The sequence below is a fragment of the Orcinus orca genome, chromosome 5, assembly GCF_937001465.1.
Source record: "Orcinus orca chromosome 5, mOrcOrc1.1, whole genome shotgun sequence".
Lineage (NCBI taxonomy): Eukaryota > Metazoa > Chordata > Mammalia > Artiodactyla > Delphinidae > Orcinus > Orcinus orca.
Window position 1 is genome coordinate 55,694,598 of NC_064563.1, and position 26,940 is coordinate 55,721,537.

The window sequence follows — 26,940 nt, forward strand, 5'->3', positions numbered from 1 at the left end:
GAGAACAGTATGGAACTTCCTTAAAAAAGTAAAAATAGAAGTACCATATTACCCAGCCATCCCACTACTGGGCATATACCCTGAGAAAATGATAATTCAAAGCGTCATGTACCACAATGTTCATTGCAGCACTGTTTACAATAGCCAGGACATGGAAGCAACCTAAGTGTCCATCAACAGATCAGTGGATAAAGAAGATGTGGCAAATATATACAATGGAATATTACTCAGCCATAAAAAGAAATGAAATTTAGTTATTTGTAGTGAGGTGGATGGACCTAGAGTCTGTCATACAGAGGGAAGTAAGTCAGAAAGAGAAAAACAAATACTGTACGCTAACACATATATATGGAATCTTTAAAAAAAATGGTTCTGAAGAACCTAGGGGCAGGACAGGAATAAAGATGCAGACGTAGAGAATGGACTTGAGGACACGGGGAGGGGGAAGGGTAAGCTGGGACGAAGTGAGAGAGTGGCATTGACATATACACACTACCAAATGTAAAATAGATAGCTAGTGGGGAGCAGCTGCATAGCAACAGGGAGATCAGCTTGGTGCTTTGTGATCAACTAAAGGGGTGGGATAGGGAGGGTGGGAGGGAGACGCAAGAGGGAGGGGATATGGGGATATATGTATGCATATAGTTGGTTCACTTTTGTATACAACAGAAACTAACACAACATTATAAAGCAGTTATACTGCAGTAAAGATGTTAACAACAACAAAAAAGATCAATTGCCAATGTTTAGAGTAGCATCCAGTGTATCAGTTAATGTGGAGGAGCTAGCTTTCAGTGTTCTGAATTCTTATGTAGGCAACAAAATGGTTATATGCAGTAGCCAAATGTATGAAACAGGGAAAGCACTGTGTTCACTAAAATTTTGTTACTGATTTGAAGCAAGAGATTCAATTCAGCCTTCAATTAGATATCAGGAAGCCACAAAGAAAAGGCTCTAGCCTGAGAAATGCTGGAAATTGCCAAGTGTAGCTTTATGATTAATATATTTTAAAATATGAAAGGAATAAAATCATTAGCTAAACTTTGCTTGGTTTTGCAAATAAGGTTGACTGTGAAAGTTTCTAAAATCCTCCGACACTTGCAATATTCACACCATAAACTTTCCATACTTCTAGAATTGTCTGATATTTATATGTTGAAAAAATATAAAAGACTTATATACCTACATTCGATTGGGTGCTTCTAATAAAATCCAGTATTGGCAAGATTTGCTTCCCCATTCTCTGCATGTGTCTCACTGTGTCTTCTCTTGTCAGCAGACCGAAGGGAGTTTTATGTTCTAAAAATTGTAACAATAAACTTTTATACTTTTTTCCCCCAGACTTCCATTTCAAAATGCTTTCCTTAGCAAGCTATAAACAGATACCTCAATATTAATAGATATGAAATCTTTAGTATAGAAACGAGTCCCATCTCAAAGACCAGAAGTATAACAGTGAAAGATCTATGAGGAGACATTGCCCTTTAGAGACTATCATTTATTCCTTTTGTTGTGTTTCTTGATTGAGAGATCCATGGGACAGCCTATGACAATTCACCTCTCTCTGCAGAATATGCTTTTCCTGAGTTGTGAAAAAAATGTCATCATAAATGTGTCTGATTCTTGTCTTGTTCCTCCCAGGTATTATTCAAGTGTGCAGATTGCACTGACTTTGAATGTAGCTCGAAGCTGAGATAAGCCTCAGAGGACAGAGTGCCAGACAAAACACAAATCCTTAATTATGTGGGTAGAGCTGAAGGGATAAATTCAACCTGGTCATGAATTCAGCCCATAAGTATGAGACTTCACCTGAATGTTTACTTGATTTTTGAAAGTTTCAAGTAGAATTGCTGAGTACCATTTAACTATAATACTCTTCAGGAGATCTGAGATCTTGGTTAATTACATAAGAAAAGAATAGAACAGATATTAATACAATGGCAGATAATCCAAGTGATTTAAGGTGGTCATTGGCTATATGTTTGATTTCGTACAATAGTTTTGTTGCACGATTTTCTTCTGTGTTTGCTGATGGGTGATGACAAAAGCTTGTAATCTTTGAGTGCCCCATGATCAGGCATGGGTGGTGATGTGGTTGCGGTGAGATGGTTAGAGTGAGGGAGGTGGGCACTCCTGGGGGAACCAGAATTCCAGGTATTGTTAACTAACCCACGAAGAAGATCGGAAGGAGTTAAGTATGACCCAACAAACATTTTGGTGCCCAGGCCTTACTATATGCTAGGCTTGTGATGAATAAATCTTAATGAATAATGCACAATTCCTAATTTAAAACAGTATTGAAAGATAACAAGTCCAGGTGACTTACCTGTAAATGTTGGTAACTTCCTACATGATACTTTTTCCAAAAACTTCCCATCTTCTTTGTTTTTGAACCCAAGAGTCAAGAGATACTGTTGAGGAGGAAAAGATGACCAGTCAGCTGTCTGAGGCAACACGTGGAGTCCTTGAAGGTCTGAAATATGACAGAAAAAGAACTAAAGAATTTATCATTTTATTGTTTTCAGGGTGTTTTCCCCCCAGATTTCAAGAATTATACTCGGAAAAAATTAAAGTTACAAAGTAAAAGTATGTGCATCAAAAGGTCAAATAGATGATATATCAAAATCATACTTTATCCTTCATATTTTTATTAAAATATAAACATACACAAAGTATAGCAATAGAATATGGCTAGGTTATGTGTTCCTCTTTCCCCATATTCAAAATAATACAAAATTCAGGACCAGGTTGCAGGCTTAATATTTTTCTGTGTGACACCTTTCAAGAGAATTTGATTTTTCTGTCCACAGTTTAAGAAAATAATGTTATATGAAAGGAAAGAGAAAAATTACCAAGTAAGAATTAAAATATAAGGCTAATTAATTTAGTTGCTCTCCCTCCTATAGTTGAAGGAAATTTAAAATGATAAATGTACTAACTTTTGTAATTAGACTTGGAAATAACTCATGCGTCAAGAAAATGGTTCTAAAACAAACTGTTCTTAATGACTAGAAGAGCTAATATTTACTTAGTACTTATTTTCTACCTTCCCTTGTTCTAAACATTTTGTGTGCATTCTGTTAAAATTTTTTTTATTGACATATAGTTGATTTACAATATTGTGTTTCAGGTGTACACAAAGTGATTCAATTATATATATATATATTTTTTTCAGATTATTTTCCATCATAGGTTATCACAAGATACTGAAAATAGTTCCCTGTGCTATACAGTAAATCTTTGTTGCTTATCTATTTTATGTATAATAGTTTATATCTGTTAATCCCATGCTTCTAATTTATCCCTCTCTTCCTTCCCTTTCCCCTTTGATAATCATGTTTGTTTTGTGTGCATTCTCTTTAAATCCTCACGAAACATTCACATAATTGGTGCTTTTGTCCTCATTTTACAAATAACCGGGAGGTTGAGGTACACAGATGGGCAGTGACTTGTCTGGAAACACGCATATAAGTGGACAAGGCAGGATTCACACCTGGGCAGTCTGACTCCAGAGACCGTGGGCGTAACCACTGCACTCTGCTTTAGGCTTGCTTGACTTTGGATTACTTTTGGGACAGGGACAGATGTCAGCCATGGGGTCTTGGAGGCCAGATTTACTTCATTCATTTTTATTCTGGGTAATGCTTTGGTTTATTACAATAGACTTCTCAAATGAAGGATGATGAACAGAGGGTTTAATGAGCCCTCCCTATTTAACACTGCCAGAAAGGGAAAAAGATGAAATTCCAAATATCCTTGAATCATGATTTAAATGCCAATTTTTAATCTAGAGTCAGAACTCAAATGGCAGTGTTTCAAATACAGTCTTTGCTATCTGTAGTATTTCTTTAAGAAATAATAGACACAGTAAACCATGAGTGTTTTTATCCACCCTCTCTGACTTCCCCCCTCTGATTTTTAGCTGCAGAACCCTTTGTTCAAACTACAATTTACTGAGAAGCCCAATATTCAACGTTGGTAAAGGTAGAGCTGTTCCATTTGAAGCCTGGATCACTGACCACTCAACTCTCATCACTGTACCCCATTCTATATACCCCCCACACAGTAGCCACCTTGAACTCCTCCACAGAATCCCACTTTTTCAAAGCGCAGTTTGGAAAACACTGCAGTAAGCTATTTGGCACATTTTGGTTAAGTAAATAGCATACGGCTGTCAAACAGAGAGTTAACATGTATGCTGATAATTAAAAGAAAATATTACAAAATATCTTTTAAACACAAGCACCGAACAAAAATATATTAAACATGATTTAGTCTTTGGTGACAGGATCTGGTAACCACTAAATATTACTGAGGGTTAACATGTATGTGGCACTTCTTCTGTGCCATACACATTATCAGGATTATCTTTCTCATTCAACAACAGTGTAGAGCAGGACACATTATTATGACCATCTTACGGATGACCAAACTGGAGCTTCAAGAAATTACAGACTTGCCCGACACAGCAAACGGAGGGACCAGAATTGAGAGTCAGGCTGCTGAACGTTGAAGCACAGGGCTTAACTCTCAAAACAATCCTACGACAGTGATGATCACTCTGACAGTCAGTGGGAAGCACGTTACAGAAGCAGGGCAATGTCAATACATAGACACCATTCTAGATAGAACGCTTCCTTACTCTATCTAGAAAAGTACAGCAAAGGCTCAAGGGTTCTTAGAATTAATAGTGTAACTTTTAGGCACTTTAAAAGCAGATTGTAGTATTAGATGCTTCTTTAGTTGGTGTTTGCCTCTTTTTAAACGGATGGCTCATTTCTATAAACAAGGTAAAATGTGATTTCTGCATCTCTATCTCAAGAGTGCAGAAAGTTTCTTTGCTTTTGAAATCTACAGATACAGACACACCCAACCCAGAGTTTACCAGTTTTACTGAAGTGGCCAATAACCGGATCATGTGAAAAGGCAATTAAGTAAAAGTAAAATGGACACTAACTCATTCTCCTGATAAATGGTCATAACATTTTTTTTTTTTGATTGCGGTTATTCTTTAGCACTCTCTAAGATGCTGGCATGTCTAAATTGTCAGTATTTTCAGGAATTAGCATACTCTGGAGTTGGAGGGCAGGGGAAGGTATGTGTTCCCTGGCTATGGTTTGCTCTTTAATCTGGTTTTGCTCCCTGACCTAGAAGGCCTCAGCGCTCCTGGCCATGCTGGTGGTGAAGTCTGGGGCCATCCTCTGGGGAGAGCCTTGGCTTTCTGGGTAACTCTGGATGCCCAGAGGCCCCCTGAATGGATGTGGGTAGGCTTTATGGACGCTCTGACTTCCCCACAGACCCAGAGTATATGTAGCTTGTTGACATAGAAGCCGCTGGATCCCAGGTACCCTGAAGCCTCCTGCCAGCACCTGCTTCCAGCTCAGAGAGGGTTCCCTGCAGGACACCTCTAGGACTTTAAGGTGTACATTAAAGTGCTCTTGGAGGCCCCGGAGTCCTGAGGTTCAGAATAGTTTACGGTGTGCTGTGCATGGGCTGGTGTTTGTGGTGAGTTGCAGGAGGCATCTTGAGATCTGGCATTTTCTGACGCCCCTCTATTGCCAGAAGCAGCCGATGTTTGAGGGCTCTGTTATATAAATAGCACAAAGACTTTGAGAGGTTGACCTCTTCCTGCTCTTAAATATTTGATGGATAAAGAGGAGACCTGTATTAATAGTGACAGTGGTTAGATGAACTAGAGAAACTAATATTAGCACTATAGCTAATTTGTTATAAAATATACTTGCAAAAATGTATTTTCTGTTCCTTTTGATGCTGTATGTTTCATCCTGTTCAATCCGTTGTTCAATTCTAGTCAAAGTTTTGAAATGAGAGAGGTCCCTACATACATACTGTTAAGTTAAAAAATATTTTTAAAGTATCATTTTTATTCCATTTGTATGCAGAGTAAATTGCAGTTGTATGAACATTTAGCCTAGCAAGTGGTCTATGACCCAAAATGACGACACACTTACCAGATGTTGAATCTCATGTAACATTAATTTGAGTGCTAATTGTTCTCAATTTTATGCTCATAAACCTTTACCTACATCCGAAAAGCCCTGTGCCTCTGATGGATATGAAAGTTAACCAGAATGTATTGTCCTTTGGTAGGAAGGTTGAGTTGATTAAAAATGTCTTCTTTGCTCCTGTCACGTGAGAAGAGAACTTGAGAGAAATAAATCCCTTAATGCATTCCTTTATAGTTTATCACAATTGCAGATGAAATTTAGATGACTAGGACCAAATTTATTATTAAAAAATCAATTTGCAGGTATGATGCAGTTCCAAATTTGTACCATTAGGGAAGCAGGTGTTTTTAAAAAGAATATCAAAGATAGATTATGCAGATAAAGTTTCTTGTAGAAACATGATCTTTCAATTCTTTATCTTCCAAATGAAAGATGTCCAACTCTCAGCAAAAGAGGGTAATGTTTGCCCTTTATCAAGAACCTTTTATTGTACCTCAGGAGGCTGGAGCTGACCAGCTTTCAGGTACTCAAGACATTCATGCTCTTTGACCTTCCTCCCTCCCTCCCTGAAGTCACCTCCCTGGAGTTCAGTGACAGTCTCTTCTCTTTCTCTCTCCGTTTCCCTCTCTTTGTCTTTCTCTCTGCCTCTTTCTCTGTCTGCGTCTCCCCATCTCTCCTACACATATACATGCTGCTTCCTCTTCCTCCCTTTTTCTCCTGCATCTCATTCAGTGCACCTCCTAGCTGTCTGTGGCTCACTGATATGTTCTTCATATTAACACTCTTGGGGGAATTTTCCTATTCTTTCTTTTATTAATTAATTCATTAATTATTTTGGACTGAGTTGGGTCTTTGTTGGTGCACGCGGGCTTTCTCTAGTTGCGGTGAGCGGGGGTTACACTTCATTGCGGTGCACGGGTTTCTCATTGTGGTGGCTTCTCTTGTTGAGGAGCATGGGCTCTAGGTGTGCGGGCTTCAGTAGTTGTGGCTCACGGGCTCTGGAGCACAGGCTCAGTAGTTGTGGCGCGCGGGCTTAGTTGCTTCGCGGCATGTGGGATCTTCCCGGAACAGAGCCCCCTGTGCCACCAGGGAAGTCCAGTTTCTCTATTCTTGTGGCATTCGCTATTACTTCTAATCCAGCAGTCCCCAACCTTTTTGGCACCAGGGACCGGTTTCAGGGAAGACAATTTTTCCATGGATGGAGCGGAGGATGGTTCAGGCGGTAATGAGACCGATGGGGAGTGGCAGATGAAGGTTCGCTCACTCTCCCTGCCGCTCACCTCCTGCTGTGCGGCCCGGTTCTTAACAGGCCGTGGACCGGTACCGGTTGGGGATTGGAGACCCTTGTTCTAAATCAAAAGACTAGGGATTCAAAGCCATAGTCTCATCTGCAAAATTTCACCAGTTTCAAACAGCATTTCCAATTGCCTACTGGGACATTGCTATTTGCTCACCATTACAAACGTTACCTCAAATACAGCAAATATATTCCTTGAAAGTGATTTTTTAAATGTCCACAACATCTCTCATCCCTACTTTGCATCAGCATATTGAAGGGATGGCCATTATTCACCCAATTATTCTGGCTTAAAATTTTGAAGTCATTGTTAACTTTTCTTTCCTCATATTCCCTGACATTTAGTGAATCTCAAAAACTCATTAAATCTGCCCACTGTAATACAACTCATATTAACCCCGCTCTTTGCATTATCATTGCTACCACCCTGGTCAAATTTCTGATCACATAGCATCTGGATTACAGAAAACGTTTCGCAACAAGCCTCGCTGCCACCAGTATGATTTCACACCAATATATCTCCACACCACCACCCAGTGAATATTTCTGAAATATCACCTTTGTCATGGTTACATCACTCCTCAGGAATTTCAGTGCTTCTTTCCTGGTATTCAGGGCTCTCAATTGTGTGGATGTGTTTCACAGTCTATTCTTCATTCCTGTGTTTTCCCCAGTATAAACCTTTCTCATCAGGTCTGCTGATTTCACTAATTTGTACTAGCCTGTGCTCATCCTGCCTCTGAATTTTTCTTTGTGCTTTTCCACCCAGAAACATCTACCTGATCTCTCAATATTTCTTTTACTCAGTCGATTACTGTACTTCCAGATGTGCCTAATTTAAGTCCCACCTAGTCCTTAAAGGGCTACCTGAGTATTTCAGTACTCCCCCCACCCAAACTCTTAAAGAACACCCAAACTAAAAATAGGACTACCATATGACTCAGCAATCCCGCTACTGGGCATATACCCTGAGAAAACAATAACTCAAAAAGAGTCATGTGGGGCTTCCCTGCTGGCACAGTGGTTAAGAATCCACCTACCAATGCAGGGGACACGGGTTCGAGCCCTGGTCCAGGAAGATCCCATATGCCACGGAGCAACTAAGCCCGTGTGCCACAACTACTGAGCCTGCGCTCTAGAGCCCGCGAGCCACTACTGAAGCCTGTGCGCCTGGAGCCCATGCTCCGCAACAAGAGAAGCCACTGCAGTGAGAAGCCCGTGCACAGCAACAAAGAGTAGCCCCCGCTCACCACAACTAGACAAAGCCTGCACACAGCAATGAAGACCCAACGCAGCCAAAAATGAAAAACAAAAAAAACCCCAAAAGAGTCATGTACCACAATGTTCACTGCAGCACTATTTACAATAGCCAGGACATGGAAGCAACCTAAGTGTCCATCGACAGATGAATGGATAAAGAAGATGTGGCACGTATATACAATGGAATATTATTCAGCCATAAAAAGAAACGAAACTGAGTTATTTGTAGTGACGTGGGTGGACCTAGAGTCTGTCATACAGAGTGAAGTAAGTCAGAAAGAGAAAAACAAATACCATATGCTAACACAGATATATGAAATCTAAAAAAAAAAAAAGTTTCTGAAGGACCTAGGGGCAGGACAGGAATAAAGAGGCAGACGTAGATAATGGACTTGAGGATACGGGGAGGGAGAAGGGTAAGCTGGGACGAAGTGAGAGAGTGGCATAGACATATATACACTACCAAATGTAAAATAGATAGCTAGTGGGAAGCAGCTGCATAGCACAGGGAGATCAGCTCAGTGCTTTGTGACCACCTAGAGGAATGGGATAGGGAGAGTGGGAGGGAGACACAAGAGGGAGGGGATATGGGAATATATATATATATATATATATAGCCGATTCACTTTGTTATACAGCAGCAACTAACACGACATTGTAAAGCAATTATACTCCAATAAAGATGTTAAAAAAAAAAAAGAACACCCATACCACTCACTCTAGAGTGAATCTCCTAATGTTTCATGGGGGTATGTCTCATCTCTCCAATAAGTTTTAATCCTCTTCAAGATCACATCTTCACGTTATCTTCATGCCCCAAGCACCTAGTAGGTGCTCAATCAATACTTGAGTTGAATATAAAAACAAAGTTTTCTCAATCCTGAATTTTTAATCGTCCAAATAAGAATAGAACTTAAAAAAATTCAAAGCTAATGAAATGTTCAGAGCTTCTGAGATAGGATTTATTTCTCTGTCACTAAACTTAGAAAAGAATATCACACAATCTTTATTTATTTTACCTAAACTTTAAGTGGTTTCTGTTTAATTTACGAAGGGGGAGTGAGGTAAAATACTATGTATTAGGTAACTCAGTGGAGTTGATGCTCAAATGAACAGAGCAGCTCTGCCTAGATTGAAAACTTAGTTTCACGCTCAGGTTGGACCCTTGCTGCAGCTTGTTCTCTGGGAAATATGGACCCTTAGTCACAAAGAAGATTGGAGTAACAGAGAAACTGGCTTAATGAAACTGTCAGCAGCACCAGAAAAGCATCTGCAAAAATGTGAACTGTTGATCGTAGGTCAGCAGACTCATCTCTATATATGAGGGACTGCTTATTTTTTATGAAGTTAAACATCTGTAAAATAAAATATGAGCTCTCTGGACATAAAGTAGAAAACATAGATACCACCATCATCAGTATTTTCTGTTGGACACCTCATCGTAACCACAGTCAACAGATTGTGGATAAACTTCTCAAAGCAATTTTGAAAAAAGAAAAATCATAGAGGTTTTAAAAGTCTTTTAGAAATATGCAGATTTGTTAGGGTTCTGTCATCTCCTTTCTCTGTTTCATTTCCTTCTCTATTTTCCAGTGTCTATGTCATTTCTCTGCCCTTTGTCCATAACAAAATGTTCTGACATTTTAGGCTAGAGCAAAATCTCATTTCTAAAGGTCCCAGTTGTTCAGTGTGAGATGGGACCATGTCAGTTTTATATGACTTCATCTTAGTGATCAGTTTCAGAGTTTAACTTCTCCAGTCCCTTCATAATGCCAACACTTTGTCATTACTACTTTCCCACCCAGTCATTTTCTGAGTTTTATCTTGTTCACTTTTTAATGCCAGTACTTCTATATCGGAAGTTATCCACAAATTCACATCAGCAAGAAAATAGCAAAAGGCAGCAACTTTGCAGCTAACATCATTATTGCTCCCATAAATAATAAAACAGTTTCCACTTTAAAAACATAGACAGTGTATTTTGGTTTTTGCAGTTGATGTGTGAGAAAGCTATTTGTATAATGAATCTTTGTGTAATAAATTGTATTTTCCCTTTGACCTTCATTATAATTTCAGAGTTATAGATGCAAGTGGAAAACATTGGTTTTCATTCCTAAGATTCCTAATTTTCCCTTCAGATTTCTGCTCTACTTCTCCAAAACTGATCTTTGTATATGTAAGTTGCCCCTCATAACCCATTTATAAGCTTTGAAAAACAAATAATTACATAAGATTTTTATACATAGTTCATTTTTATTTCACCTGGAATTCTTATTGATTCCAAAGTTTTATGTTTAATCAGCTGTATTGTATTTATTCTGGGGAAGTTCCTTAATTCCATCCCCAACAAAGTAGGTTTGAGACAAACAAACATGAAAGATACTGCTTTTCCCTTCAATATTTATTAAATTCACAGTTAGTGAAATAATATATTGTTGCTCTAATGCCCTTAAGTGGCTGTATTTCTGCAGCCATTGGAATGGACATTGGTTGGTTGGATACCTAACATGCACTCCCACCTTCCCTCTTTTGTTACCCTTGGAGAATTCTCTCCTTCCCTACCTACTCTAAAAGTGAGACCTATTTGACTTAGACGAATCAATCCATGGCATTACCTTGACCTGTTTTGGTTCAAGTATAAGCATATAATGTAATTTGGGCCAATGAGGAAGAGTGAGTCCCAGGAATTGGGTGGAAGAGATATTCACTGCTTCTTGGGACAGTGTGATTTGAAGTTTGTAATGACATTTGGGAATTTTGCTATGACTCAAGATACTAGCACTTGAGGTACCTTGAGATGCAGGTACCACCTTGAGGTACAGGTGATGGAATACCAGGTAGAACTTGAGAAGAAAGCTGACTGTAGAAAATAGAGCAGTGAGTGAACTACTGGATCAAGCTGTGCTTAAAGGTAGTCCCCCTGTAGTTGTATTATAAATCAATGTATTTCATGCCTCCTCCTACCCCTTTAAAACTTAAATATACTGAAATCAGTTTAAGCTGTGATTCCTATTATTTGAAACAAAAGGTTTCTGACAGAGGGATTTAGCTCGTAGTTCAGTATATCTACAAATACTATGGAATCCTTAAAATATCATAGCTGAGATGTAAGACATATTATAAATTCTTCAAGTTGACTATCTGAGAAGAATAATTGCCTTATTTAAGAAACATAATAGTTTGAGGATTAAGAATAATTAATTTTTACATCTAGTACAAAGATACCAAAATTGACTTAGTGATGCTATTATTATAACATTATTGTAATACTATTACTAATAACTAGACTTAAGTATATGAGATAATAAAAAATAAATGTTTATATTTGTATGGAAATATGTTAATATAAATGTTTCAGACATTACATGAAATTTCTAAAAATCTTATATATTCTTGTATAATGTTATGTCATAATTCTAGTTATTACTTTAAAATGTATATCTCAGAAATAACTAAAAAAAATGTTTAGCATCATTTTTCTTGATCTACATCATAATTATGATTTTTTCACTTTCGATTAGATTCTGCATTTTGCAAAAAGTGACCCTTGGGTAGTTAACTAATACTGCATAATAAAAGTCTTACATAATCTGAAAGCCTTAGTTTTCCTTACTATCTGGACTGGTAATCTACTTATTTGTTTATATCTCACTCTGGAAGTGTAATGACTTTCCTTAAATAAATACATACAGCATAAAAAAATGTGTAAAAGAGTTCTTGAAGAAAACAGATCAGAAGGAAAAGTAAGAGATCGGTGATGAAGCCATAGGTGAGATTAATACACAGAATGTATTTTATAAGCTCCTGTATACTTTCTAGAAGTAAAGAAGATCAACTGTCTCATTCACAGTGTTCCTAAGATAAAACAACAACAACAAACTACCATCCCAGAGAAGCACAGCAATTTCTTTTCCTGAGACCAGAGATTTTCTTTTGTTTTCTGTTGAAATTGGTTTTGTAGTTCTACAGCTTTTTATTTAATAAGTGCAATTGTTGAAGACAATTAAAAAACAAAGAATTATCATGATTATCATGTACAAGAACTATTATTACTCATGAATTATCATGGCTCATAAGCAAATGATCTTATGGTAATGACTCAGTGATTTCCTGTAGTTAATATATAAAATTTGAAAGTCAGCAAGGCTTTGTATTTGATAAGTTATTGCTTACATATGGAAATCTAAAAGAGGAGGTTATCTTGATTATTAGGTATTACTCTTTACTATTCACTATTAGTAGTCAGTTTAGTTGTGGTGAAACTCCTTTTAATCTGTTTTATTCCTGTTAAACTCAGAAACAAAATGACTGCCTTTGACTACTATTATTCTCTATAGCTTTGGAATTTCAGGCCAAAGGAATAAGACCTGAAATAAAAATGAGAGATATAAAATTTGGAAGTGAAGGGGCCAAATGGTCATAACTTAAGAATAGATGGTTATTTATATAGAAAATCCAAGAGGATAAACTGAAAATCTATTAGTATAGACAAGAGGTCAGTAAGGGATCGAAAAAGGAAATATACAGACCCCCAAATAAACAGATATAAGATTTTAAAAGGTCAATCAAAATATATAGGTATAATAAAATATACAGTATAATGAAAATAATGGTTTACTCCATAATAGCAACAAAATGATGAAATATTAGAAATAATCTTAATAAGATATATAGCTTAGGTGAAGAATTGATTATCTAATTTACCTAAAAAATATTTATAGGCTCCCCTTACCAGAGTCTATATGAATGTCAGGCATTATGATAAAATGGTAAGATAATGAAGGCCATGGTGTTGCTTACCATTTGTTGCATGCAGTAGACAAATACACAGTCAATTATAATATAACATGGTGCATTCTTAAACAAAGGTGAGACTGGGGTACCAGTGAATGATGGAGATAAAAAAAAAAAATCCAACCATTGATGAAGTTAACAAAATAAACTTGTCTGATTTATCTGGGGTCTGGAGTAGGATTCTTTTTCCCCTCTGGGAATTTTAAGTCTAGGCATAAGGTTTGAATTTATACTACCTAGATGGCCCAGGAAATCTCAGCTCTAGAAATAGAGGCTCTCTGGTTGGTAGTACTCCATGTGGTTTGGAAAAATCAAAAGAAAATCTGCTCTGGAAGAATACAAAATCAACCGAGACTGTACTGGATTCTCACAGATAAAGCCATGCTGAATAGTGGTCTGCACCCAAGAGTAAAACACACAAGGATATTATCTCCGATGTGTGAGAGATGGTGTGGTATCATAGAAAAATAGTTGGTCTTTCTTCCTAGTTCCTGGCACAGAGCTTCTATAACACTTGGAATTTCCTAAGTGATAGAGGATGGTAGGAATGTCTTTTGTTCTAATGAGGTGACTCTTGGCAGGCCCCTAGATAGCTTCTGTCAGGATGGGGGCTGGTCTCAAGAAAAACCAAGGCTTAATTAGAAACCTGGAACTTTCAACCCCATTCCCCAAGCTCTGGGGAGGAGAGGCAGGTTGGAGATTGAGTTAATCACCAGTGGCCAGTGATTTAGTCAATCATAATGAAACCGCCATAAACCCCCCGAGATGATGGGGTTTGGAGAGTTTCTGGGTTAGTGAAGTACAGTGAGGTGCTGGGAGAGTCATGCAACCAGTGAGAGCACACACCCACACCCCACCTTATTTTGCCCTATGTATCTCTTCCATTTGGCTGTTCTTGAGTTGTATCCTTTGTAATAAACCAGTGATAGTAAGTAAAGCACTTCCTGAGTTCTATGAGTCATCCTAGAAAATTATAGAACCTGAATTGGGGGTCATTGGAAACCCCCAACTTATAGCTGGTTGGTCAGAAGTACAGGAGGCCTGGGACCTGTGACTGACATCTGAAGTGGTGGTGGGGCAGTCTGGTAGGATCGAGCCCTTAATCTGTGACGTCTGTGCTAACTCTGGATAGTGAGTACCAAAAGTGAACTGAATTGTTAAAACAGCAGTTGGTGGCTGAGAGCTGGAGAAGTGGTGTGGAAAACCCACAAATTTGGTGTCAGCAGTGTTGTGAGGAAAAGAAAATCCCAGAATCAGAGTCAGAAGTGAGATTTGCTAGAATGGTCCTGGCTCATGGAAACATGTGGTTTGGGAAGAGAAAGGATAACAGGGTGGAGGGTGAGGAATCTTTGATTCCTGGGTGGCCACCCATGGTGTGGAGGTGCACCTGTACTGTGATGAGTTACTAAAGGTACAAGTTACCGATCGTAGAGATGAATCCAACTCCTGGGAAGTTGGTTCACTGGATGCATCAAGAAGTACAGACTAACAAGAAGAAAGTAAAATAGTACAATCCCTTGGTTATTGCTACGTGTTATAGCTAAAATGAAATTAAAAGAGAGTTATGCAATTAAAAGGAAGAATGCAATCATAGATGGTGAGAGACAGTAGATGAGGGAGACCAGAGGCAAATGGTGTTATAACCTGCTACTGCAAAGGACAAGTGAGCTGCTCACTGAGACGTCTTTACTTTGATTAGATAGAACAGTGCCAGAACACCACACTTCCCATTGGGAAGACCAACGTTTTAGTATTTTAAGAACAGAGAATTTAACCCCATATATGAGGAATTTCTTTTCTTTGGGAATGATTCTCTGTTTCTAAAAAGAATTCTGTGGTACAAACATGAGATGATTTGTCATCTTTATAACCAACCTAGCCGTAACACATTCATAATGATATTGGGGATGTAGGCTCTTTAATTCTATAAACTTTTCCATTTGATAAAGTGGGTTAGAAAGAGGAAAATAGTCTAATCTTGGAAACTCTTGATCATGGTAAAATTATAACATTTTAAAGAAGAAAGAATAAAATGAGAAATTTTAACTTTATATTTTAGAGAGCATAGAATGTATTATCCTTACTGGTAAATGATGACTGAACAAGAACAAGGTTATAAATTTCAGTGAAAAGCAATTTTTAAAGGTCTGTTTTAAAACAGTATATTATTATTCTGAACATACATATTTACTCTTGGAGTTAAATTGCACTGGAGAGACAAAATATGACTCTATCTACCTAAGTGTTAAAGTAATTGATATCTGATCCAGAAAACTTTTCTATTAAACATTACTAAGCACAGATCCATTACTGAATATTTATTTTATTTAGCAAATAAATCTTGATATTTTCATCAAGTGGAGACAGGATATGCTTATTGTATTACTTTATTATTAAAATACAATCATGCAAGAATAAGAACTGTACAAGGATTGTGTTATTTCATTGGAATATATGAATTAAAATCTCAAGCAAAATCTTTATAAATGAAAACATAGTAATTCTGGGGCTGGTGGATTATTATTTGTTTTATATACCCTGACTACTCTGCATGAATCAAACTGGATTTTTCCTTAAATAAGAAAAATGGATAGCTACACTGCTACAACTTCAGTAATTTTTTCCTCTGTGAAACATAATACAGTATAGCTCTATTATAATATGGCTTTAAGATTTTGGTGGGTCTTACCACATCCCCAAAATAGCAAAGAATGCACAGTGAGTTCCTGAGGATATGTAAGCCTGGTTGTCCTACAAGGCAGATTTGAATTTTTTTTTTTTTTGCTGTACACGGGCTTCTCACTGTCGTGGCCTCTCCCATTGCAGAGCACAGGCTCCGGACGCGCAGGCTCAGCGGCCATGGCTCACGGGCCCAGCCGCTCCGCGGCATGTGGGATCTTCCCGGACTGGGGCACGAACCCGTGTCCCCTGCATTGTCAGGCGGACTCTCAACCACTGCGCCACCAGGGAAGCCCCAGATTTGAATTTTAACCCTCCCGTATCAGTCTTGTAGAAGTTATAAAGGCAGTATAGTCCTAGTGCCTGCCACTGAGGGTGAAGTGGGTTTTTCTCATAATAAATCACTAATTTAGTTGGTCCATTCAGTAAAAAAGTTAAAAATACTTAGATCTCTATACATTTCAAAATGAATTCATTTTTATAGTTTTTTCCCTTTGCATCTATTTTTCATGTGGAAATCCATGATAAGGATGACTCTGAATTAGGGGCTAGCTAGAAAGAATACACTGCCTGGGGGATCTCTATCATGAATATTCTTCCTGCTCATCACCACCACCTCTGCCAGCTATTACTGGGCTCATGGCGCTGTCACATGACCAAGGAGTAATGAACTCAATACTATCTAGGCTTGATGAAGGTGACCTGGAGTTGGGCAGAGTTTCTGTGTTGGAGGGTTGTCTGCCAGCCTCTGCTGGGAGAACTAAATGTATTGGTCTCCAGGTTTTAATGATAATACCTACTTATCCAGCAGAACTTTGATAGGTAGGCTTTTCATCCAAGATCTTCAAGGTACAGATTTTCTGACCTTCATCTGTTGATTGTTTATTTAGATGATTTCTGTACTTCTTATTTATGGCCTCAATTTCTCTAGCTGCAATGAAAACTGCGTAATTGTGTTCTGTCTCCCGTGGGGAATCTGTGTCTCTCCTCAAATGTGCCTTTTCTGTGAGTGGGTACAAACACATATGTATGAGAACATTTACCTGTAGTTGTCCAAGGAAGGATGAGTGAACGGGAGGTAGAAGGGAATGTACACAAACTCCGAGTGTTTCTGAGGATGAATTTGACTGCACGTGGAGGAGTGTTTATCCATCCTCCCCTGAGTTCACATGAATTTTATTGTGTACACTGCAGATGGAGTAGGCAGCCGCCTGCTTCACGGGTGTAAGGCAGTATATTAGTTAGAGTAAAGCTACCCGATTTAACAAAGAGCCTCCAAATCTTAGGGATTTAAAGCAAGAGAATTTTGGTTTTCGTTGGTGTGGGTATTCAGTGGGTTGCCTTCCACATGGTCACTCGGGGATCCAAGCTGCTTTTGCCTCGTAGCTTCTTTAGTTCCGCAGTCCTAGTTACTCAGTCAGTGGCTAGGGAAAGCGAGTTCTGCGTGGCAGAGGTTTATGGGCCAGGCCTGGGAGTGTCATACTCCCAGTTTATTTCTGTCCACATTACATTGGCTGTTACTGAGTCACAAGCCTCACTGAACTGTAAAGGAGGCTGGAAATGTATTCTAGTTACATGCATGGGTGGCGGGCGGCGGGGGGGGGAAGAGAATAGTTTGGTAAACAACTAGCCAGTCTTTGCCACTTTCGGTGGCAAGGACTTCTATTCCCAAACTGCTCCTTCATCTGTTTTCTCCTCCATCATTCTTTTAATTAGACTCAGCCTTCCATTCCACAATTAGAGCTTAGGTTTTAAGTGAAGTATTCTCTAGAAGAGAGGAAAAATATAGTCCAATTTTCACCCTGAAGTATAAATTACTAGAGTCATATTCTTTCTTAGAAGCAGGTATATTCTAGCACTACCTAGTATAGTGCCTGCTCAATAAATGTTTGATGACGAAATGAATAACTGAATATACCACCCATCTCCATTGTAGATCCTCTTCTTGTCCTGAGGATATTGGGATTCTGAAGCATGGAGAAAAGGAGAAGAGAAATGGCAGAATAACATAGCAAGTTGGAGAGAGGACTAAAATGACTTCCAGTCTCCCGTGGAGTAGAAGGGATTTCTAGAGTAAGATCTAGAACTCCACATTCTGGCAGGGAGAGGGAATCTTAGAAAGTAGTTCTAGTCTGGTCCAACTTGTGAGGTAGGGGTGGTTAGTGTACATGTAAAGAAGCATTTACACCAGGAGGTAGCATGGGAAACCCATATAGTGCCCTTGGGTGACCTAATGTGTCACATAAATGAGCCCGTCAAGTCCTGCTCAAGCCAACAGAGCTGTCTCAAGTTGCACTAGCCATATAATCAGCAGCTGTGCCAGCCTGCACAAGACTTCCAAGAGGACTCTTTCCTCACATGCCCATGGGCTTCTTTGGACCCTTGGGTAGGCTCGAGCTCTGAGAAAGTTGAAACCAGACTAGTAGGAGAAGAAAGTCCCGTGGAAAGGGGAAAAAAGCTGGTGAATTTGATTAGATAGTTACTGAAGACAGACTAAATTTTAGAAATGATTGGGTGGGATTGAGTCCTTTGGGGTGGGATAGAATATATTTTTGGCTCTGGACAGACCAAAGATGAATATGTGTAGGTTAAAAAAAAAAGCCTCGTGTTTGCACACGTTTGCTGTGTGATTGTCCAGTCACGCCTGCTGCATGACTCTTTGTTGAAATAAATAACTGAATACATTTTTGGCAACACAGAAGCTTCTTAAATAGAAGGCAGATAAAAGGAGTATCCTGGTATTTGGGACGTGCCAACAAAACAAGGGCACTACCCTCCTAGGCCCTATCTCTCTTTGTGTAACTCACTTTCTAGCTGCTGCCTTTGGCTACTGATGCCTGCCCAAATCACCACTCTGCACCTCCTGTGAGAAATATCCAGAAGCTAAAGATCACACTTGACCCGCCCCCTTCCTCACCTTGGAATTACCTGGGGGGAAAAGAAGAGATGCCTCTAAGACTTGCACATATAGTTCGTAATAGTGGTTTCACTGTCGTTCCAGCAATGGCTTTGGAGTGACCCTTTAATCATTTGCAACAGAGGCAAATAATGTCATCAGTGTAATAGCCTGTTAGTTCAAAGTACCTATTCTGTAGAGCGAAGGACCTCACCACTCCTAATGAAATTTAAAATTCGAGATTGCCTTCACTACCTCCCCTTCTCCTCCAGAAACTGTCTTCTCTCTGTTCTCATATAGCACTGTCACACTCCAGCAATTAGTAATTATATAATGATAGAAACAATCATCAGTAACTTATAATTATCTTCTCTTCCAAAGTATAAGATCCTTTAGCATGAATCATCTTGCCAACAGATCATAATTCGTCTTGATAACAGGTTTGATGGAGTTACATGAGATGTGAATCTGGCTCATTAATGTTATTGTTGTTTTTAAACCCTCAGTGGCAACAGTGCTTCCTAAGTCTTAATTAATCTTCATGACTTCTCTGGGAAGTAGGTTAAATATAACTAAATTTATTCTACCAGTAGAGAAATTGGCAAACTGGTAGTCTCTTCAATGAATCTCTCTTTATTACCAGTGGATCTGAGAGTAGATATGGAAATAGCTGAATTGGATTAATTTTCCATGATACTAGATTGACATAACTTTTGTGTGGTATTGATTCCCCTCTCTGCCCCCCCCCGCAAAACCCTTGAAGATATCCATAACAAAATGATTTATAACAATTAGTAAAAATTGTGAGTTCTGAAACATTTTTATCTACTTCCTTATAAAATGCTGGAACTAAGTAAATCAGCATCAGTGTTCATTATAGCACGCATGTGATTTCTTTTCTTCCCTTTCTCTGCCTTTAAATTTTCATTGTTCCTTAGGGATTCACTATTTAATCATCCCTAGTTATATTTTTAAAATATATTTCTTCTGAAGAGCTTGAAGCATTGTGGAAGAAATAAGGATTCCATAGGACCTAAATTTAATGCTTCCGTCACACCTCGGCTTCTATCAGATGGAAATAGTGTGGTTCAATGCGAGGATATGGGTTCAGATCCAAGGCCTGCAGCCACTGATTTTCTGATTTGCTGTGTATCTTTGGAAAAACTGTTTTCTCTGGTAGCTGTTTTCTCATTTCTAAATGAGCATCATCTTACTCACTTCTTAAGTTATGGGAGTAACAAGAGATAATGAATGTAGAGTGCCTGGTACCTTAAACGTGATCACTAGTGGAGTATATTATTAATCATATAAATCAGTGACTTGGCCCCAAAAGCCTGACAAAAGGAATGCAGGGGCCTTAACAGGAGGATGTGATACTAGATGTGTGTATTTAGAGGTTTTGCTTAATATGGTAGTCATTGCTGATTGTTAATTTATTTATTTTGAAAATAACAAAATACTCTTTGTTTTTTTTTTTTTTTTTTTTTGCGGTACGCGGGTCTCTCACTGCTGTGGCCTCTCCCGTTGCAGAGCACAGGCTCCGGACGTGCAGGTTCAGTGGCCACGGCTCACGGGCCCAGCCGCTCCACGGCATGTGGGATCCTCCCAGACCGGGGCAGAAACCCATGTCCCCTGCATCGGCAGGCGGACTCCCAACCACTGCGCCACCAGGGAAGCCCCAAAATACTCTTTAATATTGTTTTGACTCAGTGATTTAAAGACAGTAAAACAGGAACAACAAAAGCTTTTGACAACTCTTAGTATCTTAGATAACTGGAAATCTCCATCTCCATTAGAGATTGGCTCAATTTAGTACAAGAAAATTCTTGTCTTAATTCAGAATAACACTTGGAACATGGTAGATAGTAAAAAGTATTTGGAATGAATGAATGAAAGCAAGTGGCTTCCAAAGACAAAAAGAGGAAAAAAGGACACCGATAGTGTTGTGTTCTCTGTGTACACTTGGCTGGCTATCCAGATCTCACTTGGATACCAGTGGCCCGAGCACATAAAAAAAGAGGGACGTTTGAGGTGTGAGATAGGTGGAGGAAGGAAAGTAGAAATAGCAGGGATTGGAGAAAAAAAAAAATCCATATTCAGGAAAATACTATAATCACCTAGTTTACTGATGAAGTATATGGGGAAAGGTGACATTTTACTACAGGTTATTCTTTCATTTTTTATTATCTTAGAGTTTCTCGGTTTTACCTCTCGTCTTAAAAAAAGAAACATGATGGCACAAGGAATATTATGCTAGACCTATAGGGCTAGCTCTACTTAAAACCTTAAAATAACTTTCCATTTCAGCTCATCAGATTAAAAAAAAATCCCTAAAACTGAAATAATCAACCAAAAAGCAGAAACATGCCTGTATTTGTTTTTTAAGGAAATAAGTTGTTAGCTGATACTTTGAAGATATTGAATCTTACCTGTGTAGATATATTCCACATATGCAGGATGAGTTTTGATGAAAACCTCTTTTACTTCTTCTATTTTATCAGCTCTGATTTTTGTTGCAAATGGTGTGTACATAACTGAGAAAGAGTCCGCCCTGGTGATGGCTTCTTCAATCATGGCCTGAGAGGAAGCAGACGACCCATTTGGTCTCAATAACAATACATGACTTAAAGAATATAAAAAAATATGATTACCTTTATGGATGATTTAAAAATCTATATACTGTACTGCAAAGATAACATATTTTGGTCTTGAATATTCATTAGAATGAACTTTTAATTAGTTCTGGGAATCCTATTTCATATTAAGAAAACCAATTAAGTGAAGAAAGTTTGTAAACAGACACCTCTAAACTGAGCTTGCTTTAAGATGAAAATAAAAATCCTGTTTTCTGAGCTGTCATTTTAAACTTGATCTTAAAAATCAAATTCTTAAGTCTAATGTAGTTATCTTATGAACAGACACTGATGAGCAATTTTACTTTAAAAAATTAATCAAAATATCTAGATTTAAGTATTGTCTATAAATAACATGACAAACTAGACAAACTGTATATTTTTCTTCTTCCAATACATGGCAAAGCCTTTTGGAATTGAAAAAAAAAAAAAAGAAAACTTTCTCAACTTCCTCCTAGCAAAGCTTTCCTTCCCTCCAGATCACAAGAGCCATTTGAGATGGATTCAGCTATTTAAGAATTTCTTTAAATTTTCTTTGTTCATGCAAGATACCATTCTTCATAAAGCCTGCCATCACCCTGAACTTCCTGCTTTAACTAGGTCTATTACTATTTGAAACAGACCAAAAGGAAAGTTATGTGAAGTTTTAAAAGGAATTTATTCCTTTCCTACAACTTTTCCTTCTAACAAGGCTTGAACATTGAATAAAAAGTAGAAGTGTCTATAGTTATATCATTTTTCTGAAAATAGCATAAAAGAATATTACAAAAATCCAAATTTAGTTATAGGAATGATTTTTTTCCCTGACAACTAAAAATTGTCAACAACCAATAAGGAAAAATAATAGATTTGAAGTTTCCAACAAAGAAAAATCATTTAACAGACAGCAATTTATATTATTACTGGTAGAGTATATTGTAAACAAGTTTTAGACGAATATTAACAGCAATAAGGAGTTGATTTGAAACTGAGAAACTGAATTTCAGTTGTTGATTGCTTGCTTCATTCCTCAGTGACTTCAAATGGCCCCTATGATCAATTTTTTAATTTACAATTTTAAAAAAAAATTTTCTTCTAGAAACATTTTAATAAAAATTGGCCATTTCCAAGAAATGCCCACTGCATGCCCACCAATGAAAGGGAACCGTAACAAAACAGAAAATTTACCATATGACTATGATTTAAAGAAAGATAACTAGTGCACACTCAAGCACACCAGCAAAGTCCAATATTAAAGTCACATTCTTTCTTACGGGCTATGATTAGGATTCTGAATAGACAGTGAAGTAAAACAATACAAATGCTGAACTATTCAGGTCAAAGGACCTCTGAAGAAGCATCTGTCCTCAAAGGCATTCCAGTTTTAATTTACAATTTAAATTTGGTGTGGGACAAATTTCTGAATGGCTGAGGGAAAGAACTTATATTGTCCACAACGCTGTCCTTTCCAGGTCTGAGGAACTAGAAGGGAAAGAATGTGATTGTGATGCCAAACCCGGAGCCAGCACTTAGATGGAAGTAGCCATGGATTATGCAGCAGTGGATTCTGAGGGTGCAGCAGGTCTGGGTGCTGAGGCCTGGATGCTACTATGAAAGGCCAACAGCGGCAATGCAGGCAGCAGGTCTGGAATTCAGAGACGTGGATTAAGAACTCAAGCTGTTTAGGTACCAGGTTCTGGTCCTCCCAAAGAAAGTAAAGATCCTTTATATTGAGTAGAAGAATGTTTTCTCCAGCTTGGTCCTTGCTTCATTGTTCATTGCTGGAACGTGGAATATGCTAGAATACGTTTATTGCTGGAACCAATCCTGGGATGGCCTGTCCAGACCAAAAAAGTAAGTAGCTGTACCTGGATTTGTGTGGAGTGAGGTGCCGAAGAAGGGAGCTGTTCTAGACCTCAGATCTAAGGTCTTGATCTGACTTTACTGCCTTTTGTAAGCTGTTAGTTCCTGTATGAGTTTGCTAGGGCTGTCCTAACAAAGTTTCACAGACTGGGTGGCTTAAATAACAGAAATTTATTTTCTCCTAGTTCCAGAGCCTAGAAGTCTGAGATCCAGGTGTCTGCAGGGTTGAGTTCTTCTTAGGCCTCTCTCCTTGGCTTGTAGATGGCCAGGTACCTTCTTCTGTGTCTTCACATGGGTTTCCCTCTGGGTGTGTCTGTATTCTAATCTCCTCTTCTTATAAGAACACCAGTCATATTGGATTAAATCCCACTTAAAGACCTAATTTAACTTAATTACCTCTTTAAAGACCCTATGTGCAAATAGAGTCACAATCTACAGCCTGGGGTTAGGACTTCAGCATGTGAATTTTGCGGGGGGACGTGATTCAGCCCATAACACTTCCTAACATCCAAATAGCTTTCCTTGTGGTGTCTCTGAATATCTTGTTGAAGATATTTTGCTTTAAATTCTGGATCAAAAAATTTAGTGAAGGTATTTAATCCTCTAGTTTGCTTCCAGAAAGGTATTAACAGTATCCCAGTAAGGCCAGGACAGAAGAAAACTCTCTCTCCATCCCATTTCTTTTTCAACTGCTGGCAGCTTAAGTAACTGCTGGCAGGGTAGCTTTGCTAAGCCATCACACAGCAGGACAGGAAAACTCATGCCCAAGAGCCTACACTAGTCTTTGTTTTTTAGCAAGTGGCTGAAGTGTGTGGCAGCTTGATCTGCTTGTTTAAGGCATTGTGCTCTTGGCTTGATGTTCAGGGCATGGCATTCAGGCTTTCACAGGGCTCTCTACTCAGGAGGGTGTGTGCTAGAGCATGGCCTCCCTCTAGAGCTCCCCACTCAGAGCCAGTAGAAATGGGGTTCTTTTGTGGCTTCTGCCCTCCATCTTGAAGATGAGTAAGGAAGTGGGTGAGTGAGCAGAGTGTGTATGCAAGGATAAGAATTGAACTTTCAACGGAGATACTTTCTCAGAGGAAATTATTAGAGCCCCAAGAAGAAATGTTGTGATATAATTTTAAATATACATATTTAAACTTTTAAATTATATTTTAAATATAAATATACAGATATATAACATTTCTGGTACATTATTGAATGACTCATTTGTGAAGCAATCTAGAAAAAATTTAGCTTTAAAATATTATTACTGTAATTATAAATATTATAATTATTATTATTTAAGATAGTGGGAATTTTTGACTGTTTTTGGTTGGACACCAAAATATCAGGTTTTCATTTTGTGATGGTAATAATTTGATAATTTAGAATTGGACTTGTCTTTCATGAGCAATCTATGTCCATTTTTTAAAAAATATTTTATTGAAGTATAGTTGATTTACAATGTTGTGTTAATTTCTGCTGTACAGCAAAGTGATTCAGTTATACATATATATATATATATGTATATATACACACACATTTTTTTTCATACTCTTTTCCGCTGTGGTTTATCACAGGATATTGAATATAGTTCCCTGTGCTGTACAGTAGGACCTTGCTGTTTATCCATTCTATATATAATAGTTTGTGCCTATCGCTTCTCGGCCTTTTGGCTAAGATCAAGTGTAATAGTTTGTGCCTGCTAATTCCAAACTCCCAGTCCATCTCTCCCCACAACCCCCTCGTCCTGGCAACCACTAGTGTGTTCTCTATGTCTGTGAGTTTGTTTCTGTTTTGTAGATAAGTTCATTTGTGTCATATTTTAGATTTCACATATAAGTGATATCATATGGTATTTGTCTTTCTCTTTCTGACTTACTTCACTTAGTATGATAATCTCTAGGTCCCTCCATGTTGCTGCAAATGGCATTATTTCATTCTTTTTTATGGCTGAGTAGTATTCCATTGTATGTATGTACCACATCTTCTTTATCCATTCATCTGTTGGTGGACATTTAGGTTGTTTCCATGTCTTGGCTATTGTGAATAGTGCTGCTGTGAACATAGGGGTGCATGTGTCTTTTTGAATTATAGTTTTGTCTGGATGTATGCCCAGGAGTGGGATTGCTGGATCATATGGCAACTTTATTTTTCGTTTTTTGAGGAACCTCCATACTGTTTTCCACCAATTTATGTTTCCACCAACAGTGTAGGAGGGTTCCCTTTCCTCCACACCCCCTCCAGTATTTGTTGTTTGTAGATTTTAAATGATGCATGAACAGTCTAATATGTGCAAATTGAAGATTTTAAATTTAAAGATTTTTAAAAACTGAGATATTTTGTAAGAATGATAGATATTAAAATATAAGTTTTAATTTACTTTTTACTATCAGTCAAAGATTTTCTTTTGGAAATCTTTGAAAATAAAGAGAACAGATGAGAAATTGCAGCTTGTAAAAAAGTAAGCTTCACTGAAAATGAAGGCAGATTTCAAATGATAGTTTTTAACTTGACAAAAATTTTCTGCAACTGAGTCATTCTTTCCCAATGTGTGAGTTTCTCCGGTGTCAATAAATGTTGCACATGTGCAGAGAATGGGGAAAACAATCAGTCCAGGTGTCCTGTTGTTAAGTGTACATTGCTATTAATTATGCTTTCTTTGCTGCTACACAAAAAAGAGCTTTGAAATTAGGTGTTTACATTTGCAAGTCCTACTAACTCTCTGTTATCCTCCTGTTAGCAAGTTTTAAAGCTTATAGTTACATAAACCAAGAGTGTCTGTGGGCAGCTCATTTCCTCTACAAACAGTAACATAATAATTTCTCCTTATACTTCAGCTAAGCAAAAAAGAGCCCTTTGCTACCTCAGAAATCAACTTGCCTAGGATAATTGTAAACCAGGAAAGACTGGGAGAGACAGGCCATTAAGAGTAAAGGAAAAGCAAAGTAGAGGGAAAAGATGACTAGCAAAAAAGAAAAGAAACAAAATTTGTCTCCTTCTAAACCAAGGGGCTTGATTCTTCCTGGTGAATTTTTAAGAGCACCCAAAGTTCTCAGGATAAATCTTGCAGTAACCATAAACCTCAAACATTTCCAGGATGACAGGATCATGATATTTTTTCCCCTATCTTTTTGCTGGAGGATTTGGATAAATTGTAACTTTTAACAATGTGTCCAATGATGGTGAATCAGTAAGTAGAATTCCTGTTATCACTAATTAGAAAATGTGATAAAATTATTATATATTATTATCAAATTATTCCTTTAATGCTCCCAGTATCTGGGTTGACCATAATTGCAGTAAATCGCTTTACTTACAAGATTAGATCTGGAAGCAACCTTGGGAATTTTCCAGCTCGATTCACTGAATTGCAGATGACTTAAGTGACTTGGAGAGGCATAAGTGACTTTTCTAAGGATTAACAGCTTTTTAATTTTATGGAATTTAGAATTAGGGTCTCGAATATTATATTTCACTTTCTCTTTGGAAAATTATCTTTTTACCTCCTGGGCTTTACCCTCCTGTTTAAAAACAGTCATAATAAATACAATTTTAAATTCTGAAGTATTTAATTTAGTTTTGCAG

At 37.9% G+C, this 26,940-nt stretch overlaps 1 protein-coding gene across 1 annotated transcript in view; it reads right to left on the reverse strand.

The window, feature by feature from the left end:
• SPATA16 (spermatogenesis associated 16) overlaps window positions 1-26,940 on the reverse strand; it is a 192,768-nt gene that overhangs the window by 16,859 nt on the left and 148,969 nt on the right. Inside the window, exons 5-7 of the mRNA XM_049709844.1 lie at window positions 21,325-21,472; window positions 2,327-2,473; window positions 1,187-1,299 (exon numbers count right to left, since the gene is read on the reverse strand). Of these exons, the coding sequence (XP_049565801.1) occupies window positions 1,187-1,299; window positions 2,327-2,473; window positions 21,325-21,472 (408 nt within the window). The remainder of the gene's footprint in view (window positions 1-1,186; window positions 1,300-2,326; window positions 2,474-21,324; window positions 21,473-26,940) is intronic.